General features: G+C 50.6%; 4 protein-coding genes across 4 annotated transcripts; all 4 read left to right on the top strand.

Moving 5' to 3' along the window:
- The first annotated feature begins 994 nt into the window (after positions 1-994).
- On the top strand, positions 995-8,524 carry LOC115546733 (tripartite motif-containing protein 16). Its single transcript, XM_030360440.1, has 3 exons — positions 995-1,217; positions 6,011-7,078; positions 7,896-8,524. Exons 2-3 carry the CDS (start codon positions 6,013-6,015, stop codon positions 8,450-8,452), a joined length of 1,623 nt encoding a protein of 540 aa, XP_030216300.1. The 5' UTR covers positions 995-1,217; positions 6,011-6,012; the 3' UTR covers positions 8,453-8,524.
- Positions 8,525-12,980: 4,456 nt separating this feature from the next.
- LOC115546732 (uncharacterized) lies at positions 12,981-17,207 on the top strand. Its single transcript, XM_030360439.1, has 10 exons — positions 12,981-13,021; positions 13,099-13,199; positions 13,312-13,757; positions 13,846-14,170; positions 14,264-15,032; positions 15,121-15,333; positions 15,452-15,732; positions 15,824-16,077; positions 16,170-16,421; positions 16,576-17,207. Exons 3-10 carry the CDS (start codon positions 13,531-13,533, stop codon positions 17,195-17,197), a joined length of 2,943 nt encoding a protein of 980 aa, XP_030216299.1. The 5' UTR covers positions 12,981-13,021; positions 13,099-13,199; positions 13,312-13,530; the 3' UTR covers positions 17,198-17,207.
- Positions 17,208-17,887: 680 nt separating this feature from the next.
- On the top strand, positions 17,888-18,864 carry LOC115546573 (uncharacterized). The gene is made up of 3 exons (XM_030360171.1): positions 17,888-17,948; positions 18,117-18,666; positions 18,756-18,864. Exons 1-3 carry the CDS (start codon positions 17,888-17,890, stop codon positions 18,838-18,840), a joined length of 696 nt encoding a protein of 231 aa, XP_030216031.1. The 3' UTR covers positions 18,841-18,864.
- Positions 18,865-21,408: 2,544 nt separating this feature from the next.
- On the top strand, positions 21,409-22,361 carry LOC115546735 (disintegrin and metalloproteinase domain-containing protein 15-like). The gene is made up of 2 exons (XM_030360445.1): positions 21,409-21,716; positions 21,798-22,361. The coding sequence occupies exons 1-2, from the start codon at positions 21,449-21,451 to the stop codon at positions 21,932-21,934; spliced, it is 405 nt and encodes a 134-aa protein (XP_030216305.1). The 5' UTR covers positions 21,409-21,448; the 3' UTR covers positions 21,935-22,361.

The following is a 22,361-nucleotide window of genomic DNA, read 5'->3' as shown; positions in this document are numbered from 1 at the left end:
TCCTGGTCCGTGTCCGGGTCCTGGTCCTGGTCCCAGTCATGGTCCTTGACCCGGTCCGGATCCTGATCCGGGTCCTGTTCCTGGTCATGGTCCCGGTCCCGGTCCGGATCTTGGACCTGGTCCTTATCCAGGTCCTGGTCCTGGTTCTGGTCCTGGTTCCGGTACAGGTCCTGGACCTGGTCCTGATCCTGGTCCTGGTCCTGGTTCTGGTCCCGGTCCGGGCCCTGGTCCTGATCCGGATCTCGGTCCCGGTCCCGGTCCTGGTCCTGGTTCCGGTTCCGGTCAGGGTCCGGGTCTTGGTCCTGGTCCCGGTCCGGGTCTTGGTCCTGGTCCCAGTCCGGGTCCCGTATGCGGTCCAGGTCCGGGTCCTGGTCCTGGTCCCAGGTGCAGGGGGAGCAGCCATGAGCTGGACCTCATGGTGGCTCCTGAGACAGACCCCCCAGACCAGACCCACTCCTCAGACCAGACCCCCCAGACCAGACCCTCACCTCAGACCAGACCCTCACAGCTTGTTCCTCACAGACAGAAAACTAAGTTGAGATCTCTTCTGCTTCCTCCTACTCACTCACTGTCTCACTGTCTCGTTGTGTCACTTTCTCGCAGTCTCACTCTCTCACTGTCTCACTCTCTCGCTGTCTCACTGTCTCTCTGTCTCTTTCTGCGTCTTTGTGTCTCTCAATTTGTATAGCCTTTAATGTCTCTCTCTCTCTCTCTCTCTCTCTCTCTCTCTCTCTCTCTCTCTCTCTCTCTCTCTCTCTCTCTCTCTCTCTCTCTCTCTCTCTCTCTCTCTCTCTCTCTCTCTCTCTCTCTCTCTCTCTTGCCTCTCTCTCGGTTCCTCAAGTACTTCCCCTTCCAACAGTTTGGTGTGTGTGTGTGTGTGTGTGTGTGTGTGTGTGTGTGTGTGTGTGTGTGTGTGTGTGTGTGTGTGTGTGTGTGTGTGTGTGTGTGTGTGTGTGTGTGTGTATTGTGCGCGAGCGCTGCATTCGTAACATTCGTTTTCACAGAAATCACGTGACCCGCGCTGAGAGGGGCGTATCCCCGCTCAGTTCACTTCCTCAGGACGGTCTCGCAGCGAGGAGCCTTTCTTTCACTTCCTTTCACCTGATTAACTTGTTTTATGAACACTTTAACCTCCGTTTCTTCCCTTACATTTATACTTTTACAACTTTATACCGTATGGAAGTAATATAACACCGGAGTAGATACGATAAGATAAGGTAGGCTGACAGTTTACTAGCGTTTATATTGTCTTTAGGTTACTGGTATAATGAACAATCAGTTTAATACCGTTCATATTGTCTATAGGTTACTGGTATATAATAAAGAGGTTACTGTCGAGAATTCAACGTTAGTTCATGTTTCACTGCTTTTCTGACCCGTGTGGTACATTGAACACTGCGTTCAATATTCAAGTGAATCATTTGTCTTGATGCTACTCCGAATTAAAAGAAGTACGTGACAGAAGTCCTTTGAATGTGCTGATGTTTAATCACAAGTTAAATATGTGTGCTTAGCGACTGAGATTGAGAGTTTTATAGATCCTCCTAGAAGCCTGTTGCTGGACTGTACCACTTTCACAGGGGGGTTCCTGTGGGTCTAGACTCGATTCCTATGGCTTAAACCACAGCTTAAACACACTTTATTGAAGGGACATTTTAATATCTATCTACGATGTGCTACAATATAAAGTTGCAACAGCTTATTGTTAGTGTGATGCTTTCGAGCAGGATAACAGCTGACTGATATAAAGTTATATCAGCTTATTGTAGTGTGATGGTTTAGAGCAGGATAACAGCTGACTGATATAAAGTTATATCAGCTTATTGTTAGTGTGGTGGTTTAGAGCAGGATAACAGCTGACTGATATAAAGTTATAACAGCTTATTGTTAGTGTGGTGGTTTAGAGCAGGATAACAGCTGACTGATATAAAGTTATAACAGCTTATTGTAGTGTGGTGGTTTAGAGCAGGATAACAGCTGACTGATATAAAGTTATAACAGCTTATTGTTAGTGTGATGGTTTAGAGCAGGATAACAGCTGACTGATTTTTCTTTGCCGCTGCTCAGTTGTGAGAGAAGAAAACAAACGGGGCACATTGACTGTGTTTAAAGGAATCTCACTCTTCTGTCAACAGTGGTAGCATGAGATAATGACACACTAGTGTTTGACACACAGACATTACCTCCAGAAATAAGTAAGTCAATATACTACTGGTGCGGTGCTAATTTCCATCCCTGCTAGCTAGGCTAACTAACGTCAATTTACCCGAGATAGAAGCTGATAAAAGGCTCATTGCACAGCCTGGAGTGCTCTGTCGGCGTCCAGTGATCCCTTCTAATTGCAGATATCCCCTTCTGTCTCCCTTCTGTGTTCTTGGAAACGTTATAAATTTATGTCCATCTTTTTTGACTTGTGTTATTACAGCCCACAGCACAGCAGATAAACGGCATTGTTCTTTAGCGAGGCATTGATAACTTTTCTTAGACCCTCCCAACTTTTTTTTTTAAGTGTACAGATTGTTTATTAAAAAAGAACATTTCATGCACACCACACCATCAGTAGTTCACCCGTCGACGCCATCTTGTCTTTAAAGGAGACATATTATGGTGTTTTCCCAACAAGTAAACATAGTATTTGAGTTCCAGAAATCATGCTTTTGAAGCTGTTTGCTGGAAATAGCTTTTAGGAAAAAAAAATCTTGCCTACCGCTTAATATAATATTATATCTAATATCACGGCCAAAAGCTATGTGCGCCTCGGATGATATGAATCATGGATTTTTTTCCAAGTTTCCTTCATTATTTGATGTAGGAGAACTTCCGAATACAGAGAAATACCTTTTAATTTTTCTGTTTTGCTTAAAAAGTGAATTTCCCGCGACCGTTACAAAGCCTCTTCCTCAACGTGTGAATGTTCGGGAAATGTCGTTTTTTAGTAGTTGAGCTGGCGAGCCGATAATTCGAAATACATTTCCCTACATGCATCGCTCCAATCATGCTCCCACACACACGCGGTTAGCAATGCCATTGAAAGACGTACAGAAAGACGTACAGAAAGACGTATTTTTTTTCGGCACGGGTCCTTCTCACCCTTTCACACCGGTGCGAGTGGACTTGTATTTATCTTCGCACGTTATATATTTTTATAGGAAATGCGATCAAAACTGTCGCACTGTACAGCCCTGCAAACGCGCGTATTTTACGCGTGGTTTGATCTTCAAAACAGCGTTTTTTACGAGCGCTCTTGAAAGGCTTAATTGCTGCGTAAAAAGCTGCGCTTTTTTGCGCATGTTTTTCTAAATTTTACGGCGTTTTTTACGGCGTAATGAAGGTGGTACGTGACTAAATGATGGCGTTTTCTGTCAAGGATGGCTTGCCATACCCCCACGCCGTGTGTGCGTGTCTGTGATCACGTGCGAGTGTGTGTGCGTGTGTGCGCCCCGTCGTGGGGTGTGCGTCACGCTTGGCTTGAAAACACCCAATTTACCGCAGCTCCTATCTTTCTATCAGAGACAGGGGCGGTTCCTGTGAGGTCTCGGAGGCTGTGATAGGCTATCACAGAGAGGGGCGGTTCCTGTGAGGTCTTGTGGGCTGTGATTGGCTATCAGAGAGAGGGGCGGTACCTGTGAGGTCTTGGAGGCCATGATTGGCTATCACAGAGAGGGGCGGTTCCTGTGAGGTTTCGTGGGCTGTGATTGGCTATCACAGAGAGGGGCGCATCTAGTGAGGTCTCAGAGGTTGTGATTGGCTATCACAGAGAGGGGCGGTACCTGTGAGGTCTCAGAGGCTGTGATTGGCTATCCCAGAGAGGGGTGGTTCCTTTGAGGTCTCAGAGGCTGTGATTGGCTATCACAGAGAAGGGCGGTTCGTGTGAGCCTGGGGCCGCTAGAGTTAGAATGATCGACATTTTTAAATAGATTTCAGTGTTGTCTCAACATCTTAGTTCAAAAGGCAGATGAAGTGATGTGTATTCTTAATCTCTCTTTTGCTCTACTTTTTTACTCTTGAGCTGCTGGAGGGTGTGGGTGTGGGTGTGTGTGTGCGTGTGTGTGTGTGTGTGTGTGTTGCGAGCGAATGTAATTTCAAAGTAACCAACAAACAAACTCAAAGCCGATGCATGCATCCAAAACTTTCTGTTCAAAACCAAATAAACAAATCAAAAACAGAGTCGTTATTCGCTTCAAACACTTTTTCTTTTCAAAACTTGAGAATTAATACAGCGCGGTACCGAGCCATAGAAAACAATGTTGGCGTCTCCTGTGGCTGCCTTGCGCACCTGTGTTGCGCCATGATGCGTGCCTGCCTGCTTTAATTAATATTATTTGAAATTATTTTTATTTTTTAAAAAGATATTTATCAGTCACAGCACTCACAGCAGCCTCTTCGTGTAAGTCGAGTAATTTGATGCCAACCGTAAATCTTGCATATCAAGTAGGCTAGCAAACACCGTTGCCATTCAACTCAGTGTCCGCTGACTTTCTGCTTAATATGAAACTCATAACACGTCGTGCATGTATGCAATTGTGTGCGGTTTCGTTTTTTTAAGTACCGGTTCGAGAACCGTTTAGGAGCAGAACCGTTCGAAAAGTACAGAGTAGGCACCGGTATCGGATAAAACCCAAACGATACCCAACCCTAGTTGTGACACTCATCTGTTTCAGCTGGGCAGGAGTCAGAGACCACTCACCCCATGCTAAACTGGTTTAGACATGCACGCCACATGCACGCCTTATTTTATATCAACTAATAGAGATTTACTTTGAGAGTGAATTATTACTTGAATTGAAATGCAAAGTGTCCAAAGTAACACGACGTGGAGGCACGTCTCTCTGTACGGAAACAAAGAACAAGACTTTATGATTTAATAGTCAGATTCAGAAAATTATGAGGTGAGTCCACCAGGTTTACTGTAGTCTTCATTATAAGGTGAGTCCACCAGGTTTACTGTAGTCCTCATTATAAGGTGAGTCCACCACCAGGTTTACTGTAGTCCTCATTATAAGGTGAGTCCACCACCAGGTTTACTGTAGTCCTCATTATAAGGTGAGTCCACCACCAGGTTTACTGTAGTCCTCATTATAAGGTGAGTCCACCACCAGGTTTACTGTAGTCCTCATTATAAGGTGAGCCCACCAGGTTTACTATAGTCCTCATTATAAGGTGAGTCCACCAGGTTTACTGTAGTCCTCATTATAAGGTGAGTCCACCAGGTTTACTGTAGGCCTTATTATAAGGTGGGTCAACCAGGTTTACTGTAGTCCTCATTATAATGTGAGTCCACCACCAGGTTTACTGTAGTCCTCATTATAAGGTGAGTCCACCAGGTTTACTGTAATCCTCATTATAAGGTGAGTCCACCAGGTTTACTGTAGTCCTCATTATAAGGTGAGTCCACCACCAGGTTTACTGCAGTCCTCATTATAAGGTGAGTCCACCACCAGGTTTACTGTAGTCCTCATTATAAGCCGAGTCTACCACCAGGTTTACTGTAGTCCTCATTATAAGGTGAGTCCACCAGGTTTACTGTAGTCCTCATTATAAGGTGAGTCCACCAGGTTTACTGTAGTCCTCATTATAAGGTGAGTCCACCAGGTTTACTGTAGTCCTCATTATAAGGTGAGTCCACCAGGTTTACTGTAGTCCTCATTATAAGGTGGGTCCACCAGGTTTACCATTTTACTCACTTATTGTATCTTGTACGTACTGGCACTTAATGTGCACCCTATTTGTGTGTTGTGCTTCCTGGCAATTTGAAATAATACCAAGCATTGTGAAGCATCTTATCCTAGCTATCTCTGTTGTATACGGCGAATGGGTTAACCTAGTGATGGTTAGTGCTAGGCACTTGGTTCTATGAACATCCTTAGTGTACCCACCCACAGAAATGTATCGTTGTTTTACTTTCTTCTTACAAATGTACTTATTGTAAGTCGCTTTGGATAAAAGTGTCTGCTAAATGCCCACAATGTTAATGTAATAATATTGTAATTGATGAAAATATGTTTTCTAGGAATGGCCTCTGCGACATCGTGGTCTGAGGAGGACTTCTCCTGTTCAATCTGTCTGGATGTGTTCAACAGCCCAGTTACCACACCATGTGGACACAACTTCTGCAGAACCTGTGTTACTGTGTTCTGGGATAACATAGTCCAGTACAAATGTCCTGTCTGCAACGAGCTGTTCCACACAAGACCTGTTTTACGGGTTAATACCTTCATATCAGGGATGGTTGATCAGTTTAGAAGTTCTGTACGAGTCAAAGAGCAGCCTTGCGTTGAACCCGGAGAAGTTCCTTGTGACGTCTGTACTGGGACCCAGCTGAAGGCAGTGAAGTCCTGCCTGGTGTGTCTTATCTCTTACTGCCAGACCCACCTGGAGCCACATCAGAGAGTCTCCCGTCTGAAGACACATCAGCTGGTCGAGCCTTTGGACCGTCTGGAAGACAGGATGTGTAAGAAACACGACCGACTCCTGGAGCTCTTCTGTCAGACTGACCAGGTGTGTGTGTGTGTGTTGTGCACAATGACAGACCACAAGTCCCATCCTGTTGTACCTCTGAAGGAGGAATATGAAGTGAAGATGGCCCAGCTGGGGAAGATAGAGGCTGAAGTTCAGCAGATGATCAAGGAGAGACAACGAAAGATTAAAGACATCATAGACACGGTGGACCACAGCAAAGCAGACGCAGACAGAGAGATAGCCGATGGTGTGCAGGTCCTCACTGCTCTGAGGCGCTCTGTTGAAAAGTGTCTGGATGATCACAACAAAACGGTTCAAGAGAAACTGAAATCCACAGAGAAAGAAGCTGAAGGCCTCATCAAAGAGCTGGAGCAGGAAATAAAAGATCTGACCAATAGAAGCTCAGAGGTGAAGCAGTTCTCCCAAACTGAAGACCACCTCCACCTCCTCCAGACCTTCAGATCCCTGAAGGATCCTCCACCCACCAGGGACTGGACCACGGTGGAGGTCCGTCCTCCATCATACGTTGGGACCTTGAGGAGAGCCCTGGATCAGCTGGAGGAGACACTGAACATGGAGATGAAGAAGGTGCCTGACCTGAGATCAGTTCCACACAAGTGTAAGTGTCTGTTTGGTTTGATTTAGGGCTGTCAAATGTACATTCAATATTAAAATATTCTTCAAATATAAAGAAATATTTTACATTCAAACTAAATTAAACATGTCAGATGTTTTTCCCTTAAGATATGAGTGCCACCGTGTAAAATAAGGTTGAGAAGTTAACCTTACATTAAAAAATGTAATGCAAAGAAACCCATAGCATGCTTGGACACTCACATCCATGTGGCCCGTCGGCCTCCTCGGGAACGGGACTCGGCTGCAGCTGTCCGTCCTGGGAGCGTATCCCGGTCCGGTCCTCGGTCCTACCCTGGACCCACACGTGTCTCATCAGCCTGTCTCCGCCTCCCTTGATGTATCGCTCACCTGCGTCTGATCGGCCTCCCTCGCGGGTGTTTCCTCTGAGCCAATGCGCCAATGTGGTCCCCGGCGCCCTCTGGGGGAGAAGGGTGGTAGACCCCCTGCACCACCGGTCCCCTGGGCTTCAGGGCCGCTGTGTCGGGCCGGGTTACCACAATGTGTTCAAAACATTGTTGTTGATACATTCATAGCATTGTTGTTAATACATTCATAATATTGTGGTTACTACATTCATAATATTGTTGTTGATGTTTTCATAATATTGTTGTTGATGTTTTCATAACGTTATTGTTGAGGTGTGTGTATCTATGTATGTGTACATATGTATATGTATGTATGTATGTGTTCATATCTATGTATATGTACACAGAGCGCAGGAGAACAGTACTAGTGATGATGATGATGATGATGAGGATGAAGAGCGGTTCAGCAGCTCATCATGTCTGGTTCTCCCTCAGATGCCTGTGAACTCACACTGGACCCCAACACGGCCCACAGACGAATCTCTCTGTCTGAGGACAACAGGAAGGTGACGCGGGTTGGAGAGGACCAGTCGTGTCCGGATCACCCAGACAGATTTGACTGGTGGCCCCAGGTGTTGGGTAGGGAGGTTCTGACTGGCCGCTGTTACTGGGAGGTAGAGAAGGAAGGATGGGTTGGTATAGGAGTGACATACAGAGGAATCACAAGGAGAGGAGGGGGTGGTGACAGCAGGCTTGGACAGAACAACAAGTCCTGGGTTCTTTATTGTTATGATGGTCGTTACTATGCCCGGTACAACGGTATAGAGACAGCCCTCCCTCTCCGCGCCGCTGGCTCCACCAGAGTAGGAGTGTATCTGGACCGGCCTGCTGGCTATCTGTCCTTCTACAGAGTGTCCCCAGGTGGAGGAGGGTCCTCAGACACACTGACACACCTCCACACCTACTGGTCCTCCTTCACCCAGGAGGACATCCTCCCGGGGGTTGAGTTACGGGGGGTCGAGGGGTCCTCATTGTCTCTGTGTCAGTTGTAGACACACACACACACACACACACATACACACAGCCACACACACACACACACACTCACAAACACACGAAGGGTGCGTGAGGTGGGGGTGGTGAGGGTGTGGAGGGCAGGGGGGGGGGGGGGGGGGGGGGTGAGTGAGCGTGGTGGGGGTGAGGGTGGGGGGGGTTGAGGGGGGGGGTGAGTGAGCGTGGGGGGGTTGAGGTGTTGTAGACACACGCTCGCACACAGACACAAACACACACATGAAGGATGCGTGAGGTAGGCTGGGGGAGTGAAGGTGAGGTTCAGAGGAGGGTGTGGGCTGAGGGAGCGGTAAGGGGGAGGGGGGGGGTGCGGTTTGGTGAAGGACTGAGGGCGGGTGAAGGTGAGGGGGGTGAGGCTGATGGGGGGGGGGTAATCACTGCTCCCCGGTTGTCCCAGGTCTGACCGTTTTTCTCAATTGCAAACACACAAAAGATGGAACTATGCAATCAATTCTGAAAACTTGAAGCTCATGAATCAACTACAAGACTCCAGTCTGCTAAACTCTAAGCGCTATTCCATTGTTTTCACGTATATAGAAATTCAAAATCAGATTTTTGCCAAACTCGAAGCACAACTGTCATCATTGAGCACACTTGGTTCACCTGGAGACCACTGGCCTCAGCTGACCTCTGCTGTGTTGTAGGTCGACTGTGGGTCGGTTTAGCTCAGGAGGTAGAGCAGTTGTCTTGTAACCGATAGGTTGCTAGTTCAATCCCCGGCTCCTCCTAGCTGTGTTGATGTGTCCCTGAGCAAGACACTTCAACCTAACTGCTCCTGATGAGCTGGCTGTCTCCGTGCATGGTTGACTCTGCCGTCGTTGTGTCAATGTGTGTATTAACCGATGTAAGTCGCTTTGGATAAAAGCGTCTGCTAAATGCCCTAATTGTAATTGTAGAGGAGCTGCTCTGGCCTGATCAGGATCGGAGGGGGGGTACAGACAGATGTACATCTGTTTCACCTCATTTATATTATTTTTATTATTTTCTGTTGGCCTACGAAAAGCTTTTTTTGCAGTCAGTTCAGCTGAACATTTACTGTATTACAGTAACCAATAAATATTTGCTTTGTTACCTTTTTGTACTTGTGCACTGATTTCATCATTACGTCCCCCGAAAAACTGTCTAAACCTTTTCTTACCGTAGTGTTTTTCATTGTACTTCAGTGCAATTACTGCACTGTGAGTTTTGCCAAAATAGGTAACATTGGTGTATTTTCAGAACTCCAACAACGTTGCAGTATCAACTATAGGTGTACAGTACGACTCTGTGGGATTGTGAGTTTAACCCATTGGAGCTCATTGGATAGACAAATATGCATTGTTTCCTATACTGCTACGATTGTGTCAATGCAATATTTATATTCTATGTTCCCAGTATTGTGTTACAATATGACAACAGGGCCGTGCAGAGACCTTTGAGGGGCAGGGGCGCTGATTCAAAAACGGCTTTAGTATTATGTCAAATTTGATACAACCCTTTCTGTATTATTGATACTGTATGTGAAACTACATTTAGTTTGAGCAACGGTTGCAAGGTAAGGCCCCGTGTTTCATTTTTAGTTGTACATTGAGGTTAAATTGTGGATTTAGTATTATGTAGAACGTCCCATTGTCTGTAGGGATATAATATTGATACTACGATGTACGATCGTATGTAAGATCACACGATACATTTGGTTTGAACAAGGGTGATTCATTATTTAAAATAAAGATGACATGATGTTAACTACTCTGGTTTCATGTGCAGTTGTTTTAATAAAATGTACTTTATTTGTTAAATCCTCCCGGAGCCCCGCCGCTGGGCCCCTGGGGCCAGTATATACTGACATCCGGATCTCGTAATTACGAGATCTTTTCTCGTAATTACGAGATCCTTATCTCGTAATTACGAGATATTATCTCGTAATTACGAGATCCTGAGTGTGCTAACGGCTACATTAGCTGTGAAACTTTTTTTTATTTGGTGAATGCTCAGCGCCACCGTAATAAACCTGTTAGAATGCTTACCAATCGGAGACACTGTGCCCGGATCTAAAGAACCAATCACAAGCCTGCGCGTTCTCTCCCCTCTGTGTACGAGCCTGAGCCGGCCTGAGCGCGTTCACGGAGGGCAAAGAAAGCGTTGTTGTCATAGTAGTTCATGACAGTGGACTAGACTAATGTGAGCCTACAACGTTTACACAATGGAAGAGAAACAACAGAAGTTAACTGTGAACTTTTTCTTTACTGTTGAAAACGAGAGCTGGTAAATCGTGAAAAATGCATTAAAACGTGAGGGGACGACTCGGTTATATGCTATAGACCCTAGTGTGTATGTGGTATAAAGGCTGGGAAGAATTTCGAATTATAAATATGTTAAACTTAATGTTGAAATTACGGAGAGTCGCGATTCCCATTAAAACGTATTGCGCGGCGGTTAGCATTCACAACGAGTGCTGGTAAATCGTGATAAATGCATTAAAATGCGATCAGACGACTCGGTTATATGCTATAGACCAGTCATACTCAAGTAGCGGCCCGCGGGCCTTTTGTGGCCCGCGGGGTGTCTATTAATGGCACTCGAGCTGTTTTGAAAAGTTTTTTTAATTATAAAAAAAAAAAAAAAAAAAAAAAATCGTGCTGGGCGCTCTTATTTTGAAACCGCGCGCCGCGATCTCAATACGAGGCTGGGGGTTGCAACGATAAACAGATAGCACTCCAGCCCACAGACCGCTCCAGCCCTCCCAAACTCGAGGCAGACAGTCCATCTCAGCAGCAGTCAAGGCCGATTAAGGGTCGTTTTAGACGCAGAGACGTAAGCACGTAATTTACACAAGGGACTTGTTTTAGAAAAGTTTTGATTTACGGTTCCTTTAAGGTTCCTTAAGGATTGCGCGTGTTGCAAGGGGATTCTCCGCCAGAACAGTAGGGGGAGCAACGAACGAATCTGTGGGCGTGGAAGTGGAAATCGCTGGCTTGTTTATATTTATAATTATCATAATTCGTTCTTGTGTTTTCTTCTTCTCCTTCTTCAAAATTCTTCATTCGCTTCTGTCACAGCCTTTTAAAAATGGCGCTATTATGCTGTAAAACCGGAAATGTGAGACTCCTGAAAGGATGTGGTTAGCTGGCCAATCACAGTCTTTGCGAGCTGCGTAGGGCCGTAGTGTTTTAGTCGCATAGTCAGGAATTTTGGCCGACGCACTTAAGCACGTAAGGGGGGATATTTTACCGCGCAAGGGGGGGTTATGTAACTTACGTGCTTACGCGTTACGTCTAAAACAGAGCATATATCGGCCTCAGTCACACGTATACCAACAAAAAAAATTTTTGGCCCCTCATCATTTCTACTTGAGTACCCCTGCTATAGACCATAGAGTGTGTGTGGCATAAAGGCTGGGACGAATTTGAAATTATAAATATGTAAAACTTATGGTTGAAAGTACGGCGGGGCGTCGCGTGTAATTGTGTGTAATTATTAGTGTAATTGTGATATAATGGCTGGTCTAAATGTGAAATTATTAATGTGTGATTTCGGTGTTTTGTAATGCAACCGCGATTTGCAAAGGAGAGGTGTTAAGAGTGGGTGGAAGGCAACAGGTCACTCTCAGGCTAAACCTAATGTTCTATTGACAATAACGTTGACAGTATTACCCTAACACCCCTAATGGTTATAGGCCTCTTTTTATATATTGGGTAAAAAACCTCTAATTTGCCGAAATTGAGTCCCCCCCAGGTACTTGGTGAGCTAAGCACTCTGCGTATAGGGAGCGGCAGGCCTGCCTAATGGGCTGATCTCCTGACATTAACATTGATATCAACATTGTTATCTTAACACCCAATTAGTACATTTTAATACACTTGACTGACTTGTTTTGTTTCTTCTTGTCTTTCAGGAAATGTCTTTTGTTCCCCGTTTCTGGTTCGAACCCTCTTCCTCTGAGCTCACCCCCTTCGCACCTCTGATGCCTCCAACGCCGGGCTGTTCCGACCCATAGTGACGGCCGTCGCCAGGCGTAGGTTGTGCGAGGGCTCCGTGTCTACCAGGGGGCTGGGCGACGCGCGGGTGTGGTTCGGGGTGCACTCACACCGGACGTACAAGTCCCTGTATGGCGCGCGGGACCAAGAGAGTCGAACGTAAGTTGTGTGTGTGTGTGTGTGTTTTTGTGTGTGTGTGTGTGTGAGTGTTTTTATGTGTGTGTGTGTGTTGATTTTATGTGTGTGTGTGTGTGTGTGTGTGCTGATTTTGTGTGTTTTTTCTTTGCTCTGCTACAGCTATGTGGCTTGGGTCAGGACGCAGAAGGTGGGAGCTACTGCGTCAAGGATGGGGACCCTGAAGCAGTATGTGCTGGCCCGGGACGCTGAGCCCACAGCAGCACCGGAGCCAGGACATGTCCTCCCACGGCCAGGTAACTGCACCGTCTACAAAACAGCCTGGGAGGTGCTTTAAACAACACAACAGTGCTTCATCAGTTCATGTTGTCGTCTCGTTGTCGTTCTTTGCAGGAGTCTCCTACTCTGACCCGACCGACGCCGAACTGCTCGCCGCTGCCGACGAGGTCGACCCTCCCAGTGAGTATACGTTTTGATGTGAATACACTTGTACCGCACGTTTAACGCACCTCCCTTACGCTCATATGGGTTGTCAGGCATGTCCAGGGACGCCCCGCCAGCTGCGGCCCCGCTGGAAGGACCAGCACCAGGTCCAGGACCAGGACCGATGGCCACGAGGCCTGCCTCCGGCAAAGAGGTTTGTATAATGTGTGTGTGTGTGTGTGTATATGATGTGTGTGTTTATGTGTGCCTGTCTGCTGAACATTCACACCCGCTAACTGTGTGTGTCTGCTGCGTGTGTGTTTCAGCTGCTTCCCCTCAGCTGGAGGAAGACGCTGCCTGAGGAGCAGCAGGAGTGGGTGGGCCGGGCGCTGTTCCGCAGGGACCCCAGCAGCGGGAAGGCTGTGCTCACCACACCGCCCTGACTGTGGTGGTACCCACCAGGCGCCCGGCTCCTCAACACGCAGCCCCCCGCCACAGCCCACGCCTTCTTCCAGCGCCCCTTCTTCCTCTGGCTTCCGTATCGGATGTGGGCGTACCACCTCAAGTGCCCCGCCGATGGGGGTAAGCTGATGGGCGCTGGCCTATACAAGACCGTGCGGAGGGTCTTGGACAGGAGCGGGTGGTATTACATGGCCACAGAGTGCCTTCAGTGCCCCTCCTGCGGCAAGAAGGTGGCGGGCTGGTCCCAGGACATCCTGGAGCAGCTGGACGTTGCTCACCGCGAGGAATTCCCGGCCGTTCTGACCTACAAGTATGTCACTTTTAGTCATTCAGCGTTTACCCAGCGTTCTGTCGCTCGTGGTTAACTACGGTTAACTGTCTGTGTTCTCTGTTTCCAGGTTGTCCTGCGACAGAGTGGTGATAGCGATGCTCAAGGAGCGCACCTTGGGCAACGGCGTCTCTCGCCTCCGTGCCTCCCTGGTGGAGCAGCACTCCAGGGACTGGATGCAGCACTCCATCGCCTACCTGTCGGTGCTCCGCAAGCTGAGGGGACCCGGAGCGGCCCAGAAGGACGACGTGTCCCTGCCGACCTTCGGCAAGGTGCCCGGGCTCACCTGGTTTGGTCGGGTGTACGTGCTGGAGGCCGTGACCAGGCTGGACGAGACCAAGGCCAGGGTGACGTCGATCTTCGGCGACATCCTAAAGATGGACTCCACCAAGAAGGTGAGGTTTCTCTCTCCGTGTGCCGTCGCCTCGTATGACGTCTGTGTGCCGTCCGTCCGTCCGTGTGTCTAAACGTGTGTTTGTGTCTTGCAGATCGCCAAAAAGCTCGCGGGCGCCGCCGCCGGGTCTGCCGCCTGGATGACCAACGTTGGCAACGAGTACGGGCAGGTGCTCGTGTCCGTTCTCACCTTGGCCGAGGGGGAGGGACTTACCAACATGGCGGTCGGCCTCATGCGGCGGTACCGCGAAGCCGGGAAGGCCCCTCCGAGGGTCCTGTATGTGGACCGGGACTGCTGTGCCGCCGTGGGCAATTCTGCCACGCACGGCATGTACCACGAGTGGCAAGAGCTGGTGGTGCGGCTGGACGTGTGGCACCTCATGCGGTGCTTCGCGAGGGGCGTCACCATCGACAGCCACCAGCTCTACGGCCTCTTCATGGCCAGGCTGTCCTTCGCCATCTTTGAGTGGGGCGGCGAGGACGTGCGGCGCCTGAAGGAGGCCAAGCAGTCCTCGGAGGGGAGGGACGCCCAGGTCACGCTGTCCGCCAAGGAGCTGGCTCGCCACTGTCGCCGCCGTACGAGGGGTGTGGCGGAGACGGAGCGGCTCATCCAGGAGGTGCTGGACGCCTTCTGGCATGTGACGGACACCATGGGCGTCGCTTTGATTGACCGCGCCCGCATGGAGGACATCTGGGGCACGCAGCGCCGCCACCTCGACTGCGTCCAGGACCCAGAGGGGGTGGAGCTGTACACCAAGACGGGAGAGATCACCAAGGGTGGTGTGAGGCTCCCCGTCTTCCGGTGCACTCGCGGCTCCACCTCCCTCGAGTCCTTCCACCTGCACCAGTGCCGCTTCGTTCCGGGTAAATCTATTTCCACCGCGTTGACAAAGTTCTGCTTGTTTGTTTTCCTTTTTCACTAACTCTTCTCCCCCTCGTGTTTTATGTACAGGTACCACCTCGAGTGACGTCCACTATCAGGTGTACCTGCTGGAGGGCCTGGCTCGGTGGAACGAGGACCGCGGCAGGGCGGCAGTCGAGGGAGGACCGCGAGCGGCGCTGCGGTGCTACAGCGCCCGGCTGCAGCACAGCTTCAACGAGCTGGCCTCTGAGGTCAACGGGGTCCAGCCGGTCGACGACTTCACCCAGCCCAGAGAGTACACAGGTACATGGAGATTAGCGACAGAGAGTGTTTGCTGCGGCTGTTCTTGTGGCATCTGCTAATGTGTGTGTGTGTTTGTGTGTGTGTGTGTGTGTGTGTGTGTGTGTGTCTCTCTCTGCAGGGGAACTCTTAGGGGTGGAGTACTTGCACTCCCAGTCGGGCGCTGTGCTGCAGCCGGATCCCGAACCTCTGGATGGGGCAGAGGAGGAGGAAGAGGCCGCCGCCGATGACGGCTTCGAGGAGGAGGAGCACCCAGAGGAGGAGCCAGAGGAGATCCGTCTCCTGGCACACCACAGCGCCCTGCTCCAGGAGCCCTGCGGTGTGCTCCAGGTCGATGCCACCTTGGGATCGCCCCTTTCCGAGGTGGAGGAGGAGATGGAGGAGGAGGAGGAGGAGGAGGAAGTGAGTGGCAGTCGCCTGTCCACATTTCATATCGGCCGCGGTGTTTGTGTGCGGCGTCTCATCGTGTGCCGTGTCTGTGCGTTTTTTTCAGGACGTCGTCGGGCCGGACGGTCAGCCCGGGTACCACCACGCGGTGGCCCTGGCCCACGGCCTCGTGGAGCTGCGTCACCACGCCTTCGTCACCGCCCGTCAGACCAGAGGCATCATCGCTCTCTGGGAGAGGCTGACGGAGCGGGACAAGGCGCCGGTGACCTTCACCCCCCGCCACCAGGACCGGCTGGCTAAAGGACGGTTCAAGACCAGCAACCGCCACGCCCACATCCCGGGAGTGGACAGTGTGAAGTGGTAAGCAGTGCATTAACAATTTCCTTCAATCTTTTTTTTTTTAACAGCCCCCTATAATCAGTAACTAACACGCTCTCTCTCTCTCTCTACAGTGTCGTCGTGGGTAAGGGTGCGGGAGCGGCACAGTACCCAAGCCTCAGCAGGGTCGTCGAGGCCATCATGTTGGAGCTGTGCCGCGTCCACAGCGGCGACGCCAAGACCATCGCCGGGGCACGCCTCAACCGCTGGGGTGCCGTCATGAGGGATTACAAATTGATCCAGGACAACGTGGTCAACTGTCCTGCCCTCATGGCGAGCACCCGCATCATGCTGTTTGACGTGAACCAGCGGACCCTGTCCATGTGGTAAGTCCATATACTTTGGCTCGCAGAACTGATGTGTGTGTGTGTGTGTGTGTGTGTGTGTGTGTGTGTGTGTGTGTGTGTGTGTGTGTGTGTTTGTCGTCGTGATTGATATCTTTGTCGTCATAATTAACACATTGTTTCTATTTCTTGAAAGGCAAAACACCAGGGAAAAAAATAAGATGAGGGACACCCTCTCCCTCGCAGTCCCGGGGCCCAGCGCTCCCCAGACTGCAGCGGAGCCCCTGTCGGCCCCACGGACTCTGCTGCAGCAGCCCCAGCAGCCAGACCAGCCCCTCCAGCACCGCCTGCCCGCGGATGCCTCTGGTCTGGCTGCAACAATCAGAGGGCCGCTGGCCCCGGAGCTCTACGAGCTCGTGGTGAAGCAGCAGAGTGCCGCCGCCGCCGCCGCCGCCACCGCCACCGCCACCGCCACCGCCACCGCCCCCCCGGACCTCAGCCCGCTCTCAGCCGCGGCCACCGCTCCAGCCATTGCCGTCGCCATTGCTGGAGCCATGCCCCGCACCACTGCCTGGAGGCACAGGGTCCTGGAGGAGAAGGAGCGTCGTGCCCGGGAGCTAGGGGTCTACCTCAAGCCCCCTAAAAAGGTCTCGGGCTTTACATGCAAGCGCTGTGGCCAGCACAAGACCAGGGAGAACGGCCACAGCCGCTACAAGCGGGAGACCTTTTGCGCCCGGGCCGACGGGGGAACGGTGGAGCAGTGGCGCAGTGATCGGCTGGCCAGAGACCGCGAGGCCCCCCCCCCGCCGCCACCCTGACATTCTCTCTCTCCCCCCCCCCCCCCCCCCCCCCACAGCAGTGTGGAGCTGGCTGTGTAGAGGGACCACCAGCCATTCATTGTAAATGATGTATATATATATATATAAACAGCCTACCGTTACCGAAAGACTCTGTGTCGTTTGTGTGGAAGAAAGAACGATTTTTGCTCAAATCACATCACAAAAAGAAAACACACCTTAAAAGCTGGTTGAAAAAAAGCCATTCTTTGTTAAACAATGTATAAATTAACAACACATAAAAGAGGGTTGCTAAAAGTCATTCTTTTTTCCAGATCATGCATGCGCATCCATTAATTTCTGCTACCTTTTTGGCTGTCCGAGTATTTTCCTTAAATCATGTCTTTAACTGCCACACACATACACACACACACACACACAACACTTCAAACAGCATGATGGACACACACACATCACACACATCTATCATGACAGTAGCAGTGGGAATTAGAAGTGAAGCGCAGAGAGCCCCCCCCGACACCCTGAGTTCATTTCACACCTCCAACTTGGACTCTTTTGTCTATCAGGATGACTGATCAAGCTAAGACAAAAGATCAGACAGGGCAGCTGGCCTCGGGAAAGTCTCCCGTGTGCAGGTGAAGGTGAAGGTCCACCCCTTTCTCGTACAAGGTTCAAATAGGGCTGCAGGAGATGCCTCTAAACCACACTACGATGGAAGCCACTAACAGCAACCTCGGAGCGCAGCCTGAGCCAGAGGCCGTGGAACCAGAAGGTGTGTATCTAACTTGCTAAATTGTTGTGTGTGTGTGTGTGTGTGTGTGTGTGTGTGTGTGTGTGTGTGTGTGTGTGTGTGTGTGTGTGTGTGTGTGTGTGTGTGTGCGCACATCCATCCATTTAATTTGACCTAGACTAAAAGTGTTCTATATTGCCTTGTGTTCAGAGTCCGACAGCGCTGCTGCTGCTGCTCCTCCTCCTCCATCAAAGAGGAAAAGGAAGCACAGGTGGACGCCAAGCAGGGTTACCATTTGCCGCCACAAATCTCAACTGAGGCAGGACACCAGGGTGTTAAATGAGCAAAAGGGGAAGCCCCAATGCCAGCCGGGGGACCCCTGCCCCACGTGCGCCCAACCCAGGACCCTGGACACTGGGCACGCGCTGTACAAGAGCAGTGCGTACTGCAAGTCAGAGGCGGGCCCTGGGGGCCTCACCGCTCGTGAGTGGCTAATCAGCCAACAGGCCCCGGAGGACGCCGGGAAGGTGCCCAGGACCACCCTCTGGAACATCGCCCGCAGGAAGGAGGTCGGCGACTCCTCTTCCCCTCGACGAAAAACGCACAAGCTGCGGATCTGCCAGCGGTGCCTCCAGCCGGCGCAGAAAGATTTTGGCCACAGCCGGTTCGACGGGGAGAACTTCTGCTCCCTCTACGCCGGCAAAGGCGTAGACCTGTGGCTGGCCGAGAAGAGGGACCGCAAGAGGCGAAAGCCAAAGAGGTGAATTGATTGTTTCTGAATGCGTTTCGAAGTAAACTGCTTGCATTTACCTAAAGAACTAAAATTCGATGTTGAAATCCGTTCACCAGGAAGCAGAGGAAGCAGCGGGAGGAGAGGAGGGCGAAGGGCCCGGTGTCAGCCCCTGGAGAGGAACACAGCCCCGGCAGAGTGTGAGGCTGCTCCTCCCCGGGAACCCCCCTCCTGTGTTGTGCATGTTTTTAATTTAATAAATCTATTTGAATTACACACGCTTGTCCCTTCTTTTTACTTTAAGCAACAAGTCCACAACAACAATGATAATAAACGTTTTTAGTTTAATAATAAAAAAGCAATACATTAGAAACTGTGTAAAAGCGTCTCGAAATAAAGCCATTCTTTAAGAAACAATCACATTGAAAATAAAGCCTTTAATAAACACATTGAAAATAAAGCCATTCTTTAAGAAACAATCACATTGAAAATAAAGCCTTTAATAAACACATTGGAAATAAAGCCATTCTTTAATAAACAAGCAATATATTGAAAATAAAGCCGCTCTTTGATAAACAATCAATACATTGAAAATAACGCCATTCTTTAATAAGCAATCACATTGAAAATAAAGCCTTCTTTGATAAACAATTGTGGCAACCCGGCGGCGGCGGCCCCAAACCCCTGAAGCCGAGGGGGAGGCGGTGGATGGCGTATACCGCCGATATCCACCAGCCGGAGCCCAAGAGGCCTCACCGACGGGAGTGACCTCCCCCTCCAGGGACGAGACCGGCCCGGCCGGAGAGACAATTCCCCTGGACGCCACCGTGGCTCACGGAGTCACACGTATGATTTCTGATTTTCCCCTTTATTTAATGAATAAACGCCCTACCGGGCTTTGAACGACTTGGCGTGTGTTGATTTCGCCCGTGAGAGACGTTCCACACAATCGATGCATTGAAAATAAAGCCGTTCTTTAATAAACAAGCAATACGTTGAAAATAAAGCCTCTCTTTGATAAACAAGCGACGCGTTGCAATAACGGACACGGGTCGAATCAGACGAACGCTTGTTTATAAAGGCACCGGTCCCTCGACATGGGCGTTTCCACCCGTGTCCCGACCCGACCCTGTGCGTTCCGTTTCGTTCCGATCGTTCCGATTTCGGCCTCTGCTCAAAGCAGACGGTGCGTTCCAATTTCGACCCCGAACCGTCGGTTCGACCGGTTGGACCGAACTTATTCTCGGTCCGAGGTGCCCGCGGGGGCCGGGACGGGCCAGAGGTGCGGTGGCCGGAAGGGGGCGCCAAAGCGGTCCGTACCGCGGCTGTGCCGCGGGCCGAACCCCGATAGTGAAGAACGGTAACCTTCCTTTGCGCTATCTGCCCAGCGATGCTCTCTGTTTCTCAGCCAATCGGCAGCCACAAATCTTCCCCTTAACTTTTCCCCAACTTTCGCCCGCCCAATCAGCAACAGCGCATCGACTTAAGGGACCTCAGCTAAAGGGGCGCCCCGCCCAATCAGCAACACGCATCAGCATGAACTTAAGGAAAACCTTCCACGTGTGTCAGCCATTATCTCTGCAGTCGGTGATAAGGTAGGATGTGGCGATTAGCCTTGAAAACGAGAGCTGGTAAACCGTGAAAAATGCGTTAAAATGTTAGAGGACGACTCGGTTATATGCTATAGACCCTATTGTGTATGTGGTATAAATGCTGGGACGAATTTCGAATTATAAATATGTTAAAATTAATGTTGAAATTACGGAGAGTCGCGATTGCCATTGAAACGGATTGCGCGGGAGTTAGCCTTGAAAACGAGTACTGGTAAATCGTGAAAAATGCGTTAAAATGTTAGAGGAAGACTCGGTTATATGCTATAGACCCTAGTGTGTATGTGGTATAAATGCTGGGACGAATTTCGAATTATAAATATGTTAAAATTAATGTTGAAATTACGGTGAGTCGCGATTCCCATTGAAACTGGTGGCGCGGCGATTAGCATTCCAACCTTTCAAACCTTCTGTTATCTTTCCTGTAAGCATCCATGAACATAAAAGTCACTTTAAGGTAGTAAACTGTAATGCACGTTTAATGCAATGCTCGTTTAATGCTGTGTCGTGTCATTTGTTGTCATTGTAGATGTCTTTTGCAAATTTGAGGATTACCGCGTCGCATCAGTTGGTCCTGCGGGCCTCTGATGCGGCGGCGGCCTTCACCGCCGCCATGGGGCCACGCGGGACCCAGGCTCCCGCCAGCGCCAAGAGGCCGGAGGAGGTGGAGAAGGAGGCCCGAGCCCGCGTCGTCTCCGAGGGTGGTGACCCCGGGAACCCCATGCTGGTGCTGGGCTGCCACAGCATCCAGCCTGGCAAGTACCGGGGTCAGACCTTCCGGTGGCTCCTGGAGAACGACGCGGGCTACGCCTGTCACCTGGTCGCCAGTCACCAGCGGGAGCGGGAGACGAGTGCCTTGGACAGCCCGTTCATGGCCAACAAGGACAGCCTCGCCCGCTACTCCTGCGCCCACCCCGCTTTTGCGGAGCACCTCAAGTTCCGCCGGGCGCAGGAGGAGGCCCGGGCTCGCGCCACTCTGCCCGGGCGGGGGGGCGAGGCGCTTGTTGGCTTCGGGCTGTTCAAGGAGGACACCCTGAAGGACCTGTACGAATCCAAGGACAAGGACCGTCAGGAGTAAGTCATATTGTGGTGAAGGGCAGTGGAGACGGTGCTGTGACATGTTTATATTTTTTGATTTTCGATCATTGTCTTGCAGATACGTCAAGTGGCTACGACGGAAGACACCGCAGCCTGGGAGCTCCATGGACGCCGCCATTCAGTACTTCTTGGGCCGAGACAAGGAGCGGTCGGCGGAGGCGGCTGCTACACCCCCTCCGCCCGCCAGCAGCAGCACCAGCAGCGGCCCCAGCACCACCACCAGCCAGGCCGCTGCTTCAACCGTGCTGCCGCCCCGCAAGCCGACCGCTCCCAATTTCTCGGCCCTTGTGCGCGGGCGTCCGATGGGCCCCAGGGAGCTGCAGGCCCAGATCAGGAGACTGATGAGCCCACCAGCACGGCCTGCAGCTCCAGGTCGGTAGCTCTTTCTTTCTGTTACACACAACAGAGGTTGAGTGTATACGATTTACTGACCGTTGCCCCCCCCCCCCATAGCGGTGTCTTCCGTCAGAGACCAGCGCCCCTCGGTTCCGCCGCCCCCCACCACAGAGGTGACGGACGAGGAGCTGGTCCGGATGGTCACTGATGTAGAAATGGGTAACTGGCACCACACCGGACGTGTCGCACTGTAACATTGGCCTTGGATATCTATTCTTGAGTCAGTATGTTTGTATTAACTGTAACTTTTTAATTTGCTGGTCGCTAAAGCTGATGCCTGAAGGATAAAGGTAGGTTTATCAGGTGATGTAGCCGTCTTTGTAGGTGGTAGACGCGCCGTCCTCTCTCACGTGGTGGTAATGTGGATTTGATTAAACTCCCAGTCTAGCAAACCTCGCCTTGTAACTAACAGTCGCCTTGTAGCACTAAACCATTTTATCTAATCAACAGCATGCTGCACGTCATGAATGCTCAGACTCACTTAGTCTCGCTTGCCCGTGTGTTGCCCCGTCACTCTCATTGTGCTGATGCCATTTGGTTGTGCGTGACCGTGTCTGAAGCTGGCGTACAGGTCCTTCAGGCCCTCCCGCTCCCGCTGGTGACGCCTCCGACTCCACCTCC

The sequence above is a fragment of the Gadus morhua genome, chromosome 7 (assembly GCF_902167405.1).
Source record: "Gadus morhua chromosome 7, gadMor3.0, whole genome shotgun sequence".
NCBI classification, from domain to species: Eukaryota; Metazoa; Chordata; class Actinopteri; order Gadiformes; family Gadidae; genus Gadus; species Gadus morhua.
Note: the sequence above shows the minus strand (reverse complement) of the source record. Positions and strands in the feature narration are given on the sequence as shown.

Bases quoted from the DNA above. Each gene is read 5' to 3' on its own strand.
- LOC115546733 (XM_030360440.1), top strand. From the start codon at position 6,013: ATGGCCTCTGCGACATCGTGGTCTGAGGAGGACTTCTCCTGTTCAATC. The intron at 7,079-7,895 runs GTAAGTGTCTGT...GTTCTCCCTCAG, and splicing joins GAGATCAGTTCCACACAAGT to ATGCCTGTGAACTCACACTG.
- LOC115546732 (XM_030360439.1), top strand. From the start codon at position 13,531: ATGTGGGCGTACCACCTCAAGTGCCCCGCCGATGGGGGTAAGCTGATG. The intron at 15,733-15,823 runs GTGAGTGGCAGT...CGTTTTTTTCAG, and splicing joins AGGAGGAGGAGGAGGAGGAA to GACGTCGTCGGGCCGGACGG. The intron at 16,422-16,575 runs GTAAGTCCATAT...ATTTCTTGAAAG, and splicing joins CAGCGGACCCTGTCCATGTG to GCAAAACACCAGGGAAAAAA.
- LOC115546573 (XM_030360171.1), top strand. From the start codon at position 17,888: ATGGAAGCCACTAACAGCAACCTCGGAGCGCAGCCTGAGCCAGAGGCC. The intron at 17,949-18,116 runs GTGTGTATCTAA...CCTTGTGTTCAG, and splicing joins AGAGGCCGTGGAACCAGAAG to AGTCCGACAGCGCTGCTGCT. The intron at 18,667-18,755 runs GTGAATTGATTG...TCCGTTCACCAG, and splicing joins AAGAGGCGAAAGCCAAAGAG to GAAGCAGAGGAAGCAGCGGG.
- LOC115546735 (XM_030360445.1), top strand. From the start codon at position 21,449: ATGGACGCCGCCATTCAGTACTTCTTGGGCCGAGACAAGGAGCGGTCG. The intron at 21,717-21,797 runs GTCGGTAGCTCT...CCCCCCCCATAG, and splicing joins AGCACGGCCTGCAGCTCCAG to CGGTGTCTTCCGTCAGAGAC.